At 44.8% G+C, this 10,379-nt stretch overlaps 1 protein-coding gene across 1 annotated transcript; it reads right to left on the bottom strand.

The window, feature by feature from the left end:
* Window positions 1-2,604: 2,604 nt before the first annotated feature.
* Window positions 2,605-10,000, bottom strand: LOC117996034 (uncharacterized). The gene has a single exon (XM_069509240.1). It carries the CDS (start codon window positions 8,372-8,374, stop codon window positions 2,963-2,965), a length of 5,412 nt encoding a protein of 1,803 aa, XP_069365341.1. The 5' UTR covers window positions 8,375-10,000; the 3' UTR covers window positions 2,605-2,962.
* Window positions 10,001-10,379: the final 379 nt, after the last annotated feature.

Genomic DNA, 10,379 nt, shown 5'->3' with positions numbered 1-10,379 from the left:
GACAAAATTAGTCCACATACATTCACCAAATTTAAAAGCTAATAGCATGTTAAAACATAAACTTATTGCGCATAATCATAACTGTTTGCACCAACCACATAGCAACTGTAATTGTCCCACTATTGAAATAGTTAACTCGCATAAATACTTAGGATTAATAATTGACCATAAGTTCAACTGGCATGAGCACATAAAGCATGTCTGTGATAAGCTCAGAGCATTCTTGGCAAACTTATTTATAATTAGAAAGAGGTTAAATTTTAAAGTCAAATTGATGCTGTACAATGCTCTTGCCGACTCCATAATTGCTTATGGGTTGAGTAGCTATGGTCGAACCGACAAGTCGCACTTACAACATGTTTATCAGTTGCAACTAAGGATTTTAAAAACCATTGTTCCTCTAAATATTAAACTACTTGCAAAAAATAATGAAAATCTTATATTTAAGTATTGTAAAGAGATTAATATTTATGACAAAGTTCAACTTACGATCCTAAAAGAACAATTTTTTAATTTAGCCATGCAAAAGGAAGTTATTAACAAAATTCAGACACGCAAAGTAACTCAAAAAAAAACTAGTTACCATCTCTGCAAAAAATAAATATGGTGAGCGCACCAGCGCGTACATGATCCCTCGCCTAATAAATAGTTTAGATAATACTTTTAGGTCAGGACTAACCGAATTTAACTTTAAACACAAGTTAAAATCATACTTTCAAAACAAATATTAACAATTCCCATTTTTGAAAAATTAAATATAACAAATTATTATCATGTAACGCTCCCTAGTGCTAGTGCTTCTATACATAATGTATATATTATTTATGGTAGCACTATACCCAAAATCGATTAATGGACGGAATGATAAGCAACATACTAAACCTTAGTGGTTTTTTTGTTGTGTTAAAAGTATTTGTAAAATGTTCAATATTTGATAGTTAATAAAAAAAAAAAAAAAAAAAAAAATATATATTAGGAACAGCAATATTTTTTTGATAGTTGAAGCCAAGTGAAACCATTAGGTCGATTTCGGAAAACTTGCATCAATCATATCCCAATAGTTGTGATTGGTTGAAATTATGGTATACTTGTTGCAGCAATGCCTTCGGCCAATCAAAACTGTAGGCCTCAGATAAATAGACAGACTTTCGCATCACTACCCATATTATTATAAATGCGAAAGTGAGTTTGTTTGTTGGTTTCTTGGCTTGTTGGTTTGTCCTTCAATCACGTCGCAACGGAGCAACTGATCGACGTGATTTTTTGCATAGGTATTAAAGACCTAGAGAGTGGCATAGGCATAGTTCCTACGAGGTTTTCAAAAACTTAAATCCACGTGGACGAAGTCGCGGGCATCAGCTACTTAGTTTAGAATATTACTATCTATCTGTGGTCAATTTAAAGTTTCATTAACTCGTGAATCGATCACACTTTGACTCATCGTGACCTTGATCTGAACCTTCATTACACTGAGGTCAGGATATGACTCGCTCGAGTGTCTGGGTCAAGCAAATAGGGGTTAGGCATACACTGAGCAATGCCGTTACATTATCATACTTGAGTTGTTAATGTGATTTATTTATGAAAAAAATACAGTTTGCGGCCGAAAGTGATGTACATCGACGTTTAGAAGGACATATCAAATTTGTAGAGCGTTGTCTCTGTCGTTGAGACCGACAAAACGTCATATAGGAATGACTGACAGAGACTAACGCTCTACAAAGCCGATATGTCATTCTAAAGGCCGATGTACATTACTTTTGGCCGCGTACTGTAGTAGAATATTTTGTTAAGGGCCCATTTTCCTGAACTGACGAATACAGTTGATCTTTATTGTTAGTAAGTATTTGAGGAAATAAATCATCATATCATTTCTTCATCTGATATTTTTAAGGGAATATAGGTGACCTACTTGGAGGGATAATAGATCCAAGGAGTATACTAGGTGCCTACTCTCATAGATCCATGTTGACCTTAATATAATATTTCAGTAATAATATGAGTCCCATTGTTAGACACTAAATTAAATTCAACCTACGAGTATGACAAACTATGTCAACAGTGATACTGCCGTACTCAGAGTCGCTTAATCGTTAAGTACTTATGTGGTGGATCGGTTGATCAGAGACCACAGCGGGGAGGGGTGAAGTAAAACACCTTTTTCTTGTTAGGCGGACGGAAGTCCGCTCGCCTCGAGCCGTAGAGTGGAAGTGCGTCTCGAGCACTGAAAGTGCCCGCTTTTATTCGGTCGGAGGCGTTCGAAATTCCGAAACTCTTTATTGAAAAAATCATACAAAGCAAATTTGTGTGGTGGGGGTAAATATGGCTCCCAGTCTAATCTTAACAATTGAAGCGGTAACTTACAGCTATGGGAGAGTAAGTGTTACACAGTTTTGGTAGTATTTTAATAAAAATGCTTATGTTAATTATGAAAGGAGATGGCGATGCCTCTATACATTTTTAAAAGGGGGTGGCTGTTTGGCCAATGAGTAAGTATATAAAATTAGTCTTAAAATGAAAGTATTTACATTATTTCTTATGTCCTATCTAGCATCTTACAAGTAGGTATGTACAATAAGTTCTATTTAGTGTCTAAGCATGCATCTAATAAGTAAGTATCGAAAACGAGTGTTCATACAGGTTTTTCTCTTATCTTTGATTCGATATATAATTTAAATAGATTTCTACTATGGTAACAAAATAATATTACATTACACAGCATAGTCTGGGAAGAGGTCCCGCAAAGTAGATTTTAAACATTGTAGGTACATAAAAAATGGCAAAAAAAATGACCACCGCGAGCGTAGGTCTCGCAATAGTAGCGATTGTATCGAGCTATTAGCTTTTAATCTCGTAAATGTAAAAAATAGATAAAAAGTTGCCCGGCGTGAGCGCTAGTCTGGCAAAAGTAATGTTCCTAGCGAGCTGTTTCGATGTCTCGAGCCAATGGCTGTTGCAATCTTCAACAGTCTCCCCCTCGTGCGAAGATGGAATCTGGAGCACCATTATTTGCGGAAGAAGATTGTGTGATTTTCACCAGGCGGGAAGTTGATCTCTTCAGTATTCCGGCAACAGTACGGACGTCTACTATTCGGATTACTCCGTCCGGACCGGGATAAGTCTTCACGATCTCGCCTTTTGGCCAAGTACCACGTGGAAGAGAATTGTCTATGATGATGACAATGTCTCCAATGGATGGGTTGATGAATCCACCTTTGCCATTGTTATATTTTGGAGTTATGGTAGGTAGATATTCTAGAAGCCAGCGTTTCCAAAAGTGGTCGGTAAGCCTTTGTACTGTCTTCCAGGTAGTCAGCCCAACAAGTTCGCTGTCGGTAAAATCGCCCATGCGATGAGAGCCGCTTGATCGCCCGATAAGGAAGTGGTTGGGGGTCAAGCTTTCTTGCTCATCTGGATCTAGCGAGAGGTCTGTTATTGGTCTCGAGTTTATGAGATGTTCTGCTTCCAACAACAGCGTATGCAGTATTTCTTCTTTTGGGTGTCGAGTATTCAGAGTTGCAGTTAATGCAGTCTTTACTGATCGCACTAGTCTTTCCCATGCTCCGCCCATGTGGGGGGCTCCAGGAGGTATGAATTTCCATTGAATTCCTTTTTCTTCTGTTTTTTCTATCATTTTGTTGAATTCGTATCTAAGTTCTTTATCGGCTCCAATGAAGTTGGTTCCGTTATCACTGTATATGACTCTTGGCGTCCCTCGGCGTGCTATCATCATGTTGTCGGTTGACAATGATGTTGCGATTTCCAGGTGCACGGCGCGCGTCGTTAGGCATGTATATAGTGCCACCCATCGTTTATCGGTCTTTCTTCCGATAGTAATGGTTATCGGACCGAAATAGTCTACAGCTGTACACGTGAACGGATGCTGTTTCTGTTTCAGTCGTTCTATTGGTAAGTCTCCAACTGGTGCTGCAGCAGGGATAGCTTTGTGAGTTTTACACCATTGGCATTCTCTTGCTATTAATTTCACAGTGTTTCGCAAAGATGTCACGTAGAATTTTTGGCGTATCTCGTTCATCACGGTGTAGTGGTTGCCATGGTTGTACTGCTGGTGGTAGTGTTTCACTATTAGTCGAGCGATTGGGTGTTTCCCGTCGAGTATAATAGGTTTTTTGTAGGAGATCGCTATGTCTTTAGCAGCAGAAAGACGAGTTTGCAGATGCAGTATGTCATTTTCTATGACGGTGGTGAGTCTTCCAAGGCGTGATGTTTTATTGAGGCGTTTATTTTCTTGCAGAGTTTTGAGTTCAGTCTTGAAACTTTCGTTTTGGATGGCTCGGATTATCAGGTTCTCGGCCTTTTCGATGTAATCGTGTGTTAGCTTTATTCTATGCGGGGTTGCCGGTTTGTTTTGAGTTTGATTGGTCGGTGGATTTTGTCGCTTCGTCTTATCTTTATGAGGTTTCCAGCTTTTGTCTTTCGTGATGCGCTTCGTAGCGGCGGTGCTCTCGGTTTTCTTGGTAAGTGCTTTAAAGCGGTCGACGCTTTGCAAGAAGCGGGCTGTGGCTCGTAGGTATCGTGTCCATGATGAAAACCTTTTTACATCAAGTATCGGCATTTCGTTGTGATGTATTGTTGCGACTGTTTGTACTTTTTCTTCGCCCGTAGGTAATAAGGAACGGTCGCTTTTATCTTGTGGCCATTCTTCGGAATCGTATTTCAGGAATTCGGGTCCGTTGAACCATCTGTGATCGACATTGAAGTCTTTAGGTGGGTTTCTGGTGGCATCGTCGGCTACGTTATGTTTCGTAGGTACATATCTCCATTCGTTGGTTTTAGTGAGATCTTCTATTTCGGCTAGTCGGTGCGCGACGAACGTTTTGAAAGTGCGTGGGTCAGATTTGATCCATGCTAGCACCGTACGTGAGTCTGACCAGAAATATCTCCTTTTGACGGAGTTATCCATTTCGTTTTGAATGCTCGAGGCTAGGCGGCAGCCCAGCAGTGCGGCTTGGAGTTCTAGTCGCGGTATCGAAGTTGGCTTGAGCGGGGCGACTTTTGCTTTCGCCGCTATGAGTTTGACGACGACTTTGCCCTGTTCGATCGTTCTCCAGTATGTTGCAGCTGCGTAAACATTTTCGCTGGCGTCTACGAAAGTGTGTAGCTCCCCCTCGTCTTGGGAATGTGTGCATCGTGGTATGTTCAGGTCTTCTAAGCATTCTAGGGTGTTTACCCATTTTGTCCACGGTTTTATCATGTCTTCGGGTATGGGGTCGTCCCAGCTTATACCCGTGCGCCATAGGTGTTGTATAAGCGTTTTTCCTTGGATGAGGACCGGAGTGGCTAGGCCCAAAGGATCGAATACCGACATGACGGCGCTTGCTACTTCTCGCTTCGTAGGCGGCCGTAAACCGTGTATCACATCTTCCGGCGTGTTGCGGAGATTTAGGGTGAATTTCAAGGCGTCGTTGTTTATTTGCCATATCATTCCTAGAGTTTTTCCGTATTTGTCATGATCGCCAATATGTTTGTGCTCTGGTTGGTCAGTCTCTAGGTCTTTGATTGCGTCTGGGTGGTTCGATGTCCAACCTCTCAGCTCAAATCCACCGCTTTTGTGAATTTTGTCCACTTCGCGGCTCGTTTCCAAGGCTTCTTCGGGGGTTGCGAAGCTTTGTAGATAGTCATCCATGTAATGACACCTTTGTATTGCGTTCACTGCTTTTGGATGTTTTGATTTAAAGTCTTCTGCGTTCCGGTTTTTTACGTAGATCGCTGAGCAGGGCGACGATGTTGCTCCGAATATCAGGGATTTCATTCGGTACTCTTTTGGTTCCTCGCTTTCGGTCTCTCGCCAAAGAAAGCGTAGGCTGTCTCTGTCTTCTTCGCGAATTATTATTCGCAGGAACATTTCCTTTATATCGGCTGCTACAGCCGTGGGTCCTTGCCTGAACCTTAATAAGACTCCGAACAGGGATTGAAGTAGGTCGGGTCCGGCCAGTAGGGCGTCGTTTAGGCTCTTTCCGTTTGTCTTTTCGGCGGCATCAAATACAACCCTTAATTTTCCCTTTTGCGGGTGTATTACAGCGAAATGGGGTAGGTACCAGGTTCGCGGTGATGTTGGTGTTGTGGCAGCTGGTTCTGCGTATCCGTTTGCCAAAAGGTTTGTAATCTGTTTGCTGTAGTCTATTTTGAATTCTGGGTTCTTTTTAAACTTGTTTTCTATGCCGTTTAGTCGGCGCAGTGCGCTTCGGCGGTTCAATGGCATGGATTCGTTGTCTGTTTTCCACAACAGTCCACATTCAAATCTGCCTTCGGGCAATCTTCGAGTTGTTTTTTCAAGTATTGCTAGTGCTCGTTCTTCGGGATCGTTTGTTGGTTTTTTGGGTGTTATTCCTAACGAGTCCAGACTGAAGTGAGATTTGATTAGTTCGTCTATATCCTCAGTTTTTTTTTCAAAGGTGTGATTTGTGAAAAGCACTGGTTTGGGCGTTTCCGTCTTGAGCCCGTGTAGGATCCAACCCAGGCTGGTTAGCGACGCCACTGGTTTCGTTGGATCGCCTGCCTTGAGGTCCCGTGTTACTATTAGGTGCCAGTTGTCTTGGCCGATTAGTAGCGTGGGTGGCGAGCCGTCGTATATGAGTTGGTCTTCTATATCTCTGAGGTGAGGGCAGTCTTCGATGTCTTTTTTCGTTACAGATTGAGGTCTCAGATTCAGCTGGTTAATGGTGTGGGCTTGCAGGTTTTCGTAATTCCTTGAGCACAAGCCTCTTATTCTTAATTTACATTGTGAAGATTGTTCGGTCCTTATCTGGTGGCCACTGATGCCTTCGATTTGTAGGCTTCCTTTGGGGCCTGTGGCTCCTATTTGTGAGGCGACTTCTTCTAATAGTAGGGTGACTGTGGACCCTTCGTCGAGTAGGGCTGTCACTCGCGTCGACCCTTTAGGTCCGTGCAGCTCTACTGGTACGATTTTGAGAAAGGCTCGTGATGTGCCTATGTGGTTCACTGATACAATTTTATTTGTTTCCAGTTTTCTTTCCTGGTGAAGAAGCTCGTGGTGTTTCCGGCTGCAACCTTCTTTTGCGCATTGTTTCACTTTGCATGATAGATGCCTGTGGTTTGTTTTTAAGCATCTAAAACACATTTTTAATCGTTTCACCGTCTCCCATCTATCTTTCACGGGTTCTCTCAGAAAGGTGTTACATTTTGTTATGTCGTGTGCCTGTTCGCACAAGAGGCACTTTTCTTCGTCGATTGCGCAGGCGGCTAGCACTATCTTCATTTCTTCTTCGAATTCGCTGTCGTAATCGTCGTCCGACTGCTCTGACTCACTTTCTATTTGGACGACGTTGACTTTCGCCTTTCGGAATGGGCGTTTGTTGTTTTCTGGTTTTGGTCTTGAATAGCTTGGGCCAGGTTCGTCGAAGTCGTTCGACATTTTGGTTAAGAATTCGGAGAGCAGGCTGAGGGTAGGCTCTCTCTTTCTGTCTGCTCTAAACTCCTGCCATCTGAATCTGACTAGCGTATTCATCTTGTCGATGATTTTGTCGGCTATTTCGGTGGCATATAGATATTCTGTTCGGTCTAGTTGTTTGATGGTGTCCACTGCATTAAATACTGCGCTGGCGAAGGCTCCTATACCTCTCAGGTCTTCCGTCATTTTAGGTAGCTTGTGTAGTTCAGCTAGTAGTCCCTTTATGATGTATGTTGGTTGTCCGAATCGTCTTTCCAGTTCCTTCAGAATGTTGTCTGGTGTTGAACTCGTATATAAGAGTGACTTCACTGCTTCTTTGGCTTGTCCTTTGAGGGCTCTTCTTATTCTAGCTATATTCTCTATGTCCATGAAGTGTGATGCTGTGCTGGTGAAATGTTTGCTAAATGGGATCCAGTTGATGGGATCCCCGTCGAAGTATGGAAGGTCGCTCATGTAGGTTGGTGGTTTTCTAGGTGCGACTTCTATTTTGTGTTGTTGGAAGGCTTTCATTAGGTTTTCTATTCCAGCATCGTTCTCGCGAGGGGTCGTTGGGTTTTTGCTGACCCAATTGTTTACTCTCTCGATCTGTTCTGGGTCTTCCTCTTGGTCAGAGCTGTCTGCTAGTTGTGCTAGCTCTAGTCTTTTTTGGGCTAGCTCGGCCTCGATTTTTGCTGCCTCTAGTCTTTTTTCCTGGGCTTGTATGCTAGCTTGTAGTTCGGCGCGTCTGCTTACAGAGGTGCGTGAACCAGCTTTTCTTCTAGATTGTTTCTTTTCCATCGTTATAGTTTCTTCTGTGTTTTCCGTTTGGTCGGTACTGGCGGTTCGGTCGGAGTCTTCCGTGCTTTTTGTGTTGCCAGTAACGTCCGTACTGTTAGTTTGTGTTGATTCTTCCTCGGATGAGTCCTTCTTGGCCTTCTTGCTCCTTGTTTCGACGTGGCTCATCTTTGGTCTTCTTTTCCCTACGTTCCCTACGTCCCTACGTTCCCTACCTCCCTATCGGCCCTATCAGACCTGTTCGAGTGGTCCCGAGGAACACGCTCTCCCAGGGATGGAAAGTGAGGAGTGGGTAGGGGTAGGAACCGCCCAGCAGAGAGTAACACGCGGTTGGTGTGCGCAGGTAGCGAGAGGAACGCTCGACTACCCTAGTGCGGGCCCTCCAGGAGGCCACCAACTCACGTGCACCGTACTGGCGCGGTCGGACTGTTCCAGACTAACAGCCAATGAAGGCAAGCTGGCAGTATCGTCCGGTATACTGCTCCCGCCGTGAGGCGTTGACTTAACTGTCTGCCGTTTGGCACCGTTAGGTGGCAGACAGAAAAGCGCGGTAAAACCGCTTAGGGTGTTCGCTGTAAAGAAACGACCTCCCCAACAGGCTTCGCGGTCTTCAGCGGAACTCGTCGGAGCCCCACGTCAATGCACCCGCAGCGATGGGTCGATACCTTTTCTTGTACTTCGAACTGTGAAGGTCTTGCGGAGCGAAGCGATCTTCCCACGGTTGCGGTCTTCGGCGGTGCTCTTCGGAGCCCACTTCAATGCACCCGCAGCGTGTTGGATTCCTCTTCCTCTGCTTGTCGGCCTTCGAGTCTGTAGTCGACGAAACGATCTTCTCACTTGTTGCGTCTTCGGCGGCACTCTTCGGAGTCCACTTCAATGCACCGCAGCTCGTGATGGATTCCTTTTCTCAGCTAGGCAGACTTCTGGTGACGTTGACTTCTTGACGGCTCGATGTTGATTGTTGTTGCCAGCTTCTTATTATCCGGCGCTCGATGGACCATGCACTGTGGTGGATCGGTTGATCAGAGACCACAGCGGGGAGGGGTGAAGTAAAACACCTTTTTCTTGTTAGGCGGACGGAAGTCCGCTCGCCTCGAGCCGTAGAGTGGAAGTGCGTCTCGAGCATTTTTTTTGTGTTGTTTCGGATTGACTATGCTGCGTAGGCCCTATTGGCCGCTACAGCGTCACCGGGGGGGTTGGCGAGCGCGAAGCTCCGCCTGGGGGTGAGCCCTAGGGCTCGAAGAAATAATTCGAGAGGTCGGGGGGCAACGTCCTCCTAAGGGCGCCTCCTGTGAGGCTCGGACCACGGCTTAGGATGACGTTGGGATGGGTGGAGTTGTCGGTTTTGTTGGTTAGTCCGTACGCCCCCGAGGCCGTGGCGTGAGCCCACGTCCGGGTGACGTTAGAAATCGGGGACCTCGTCTTCGCCGGCGAAGACGCTGTGATGAGGTTGAATTGTGTATCCCTACGAGATAGGGTGCATTGTCGGTCATGATTTGATCGTCGGGGTCGTTAAGGACGTGCTTAGGGCGTCTTTTATCTGGGGGGTCGTTTCGGTCAGGGGTGTAAGTCGCTGCCTCAACTATTAGGGGGTTGGGGTGTCTAATGGCTTTCTCAAAATAATTTTTGGAAAGCTGTTTAAAGTAATGAGCTATTGTCGGGAGTTGGAGGTCTCTGTGGAGGTCCACGTTGCGCATGTACCACGGGGAGCCAGTGGCCGTACGCATAAACTTATTCTGTAGGACTTGGAGAGGTTTGAGAGAGGAGGGCGGCAGGTGTGCAAATGCAACACAGGCATAAGACATTATTGGGCGGATGCACGTTTTGTATAGCGTGACTTTATGTCGAAGTGACATTTTGCTCTTTGCGCAAATCATGGGGTAAAGACGGGAGAGCACATACGCTGCGTTCTTGCGGACTCTACGAATGTGCGCGGCGAAGCTCATCTTGTCATCAAAGGTTACACCCAAGTACTTGGTATTAGTTTGCCAGGGAATGGGGCGGTCGTAAAGAGTTATTTCAGTCTGTCGAAGTTTGTATTGTGATTTCCTTTTGGACTTTTGAAAGAGCACTGCTGCGCTTTTCTCCGGGTTAACCTCTATCCTCCAAAGGCGGAACCAGTGGCCTAGGCTACTGACTGCCTTTTGGAGTCGAGCTTTAACGTTCCGGTAGT

This window comes from Maniola hyperantus, unplaced genomic scaffold, assembly GCF_902806685.2.
Source record: "Maniola hyperantus unplaced genomic scaffold, iAphHyp1.2, whole genome shotgun sequence".
In the NCBI taxonomy this organism is placed as follows: domain Eukaryota; kingdom Metazoa; phylum Arthropoda; class Insecta; order Lepidoptera; family Nymphalidae; genus Maniola; species Maniola hyperantus.
This window is presented reverse-complemented; position numbering and strand designations above follow the sequence as displayed.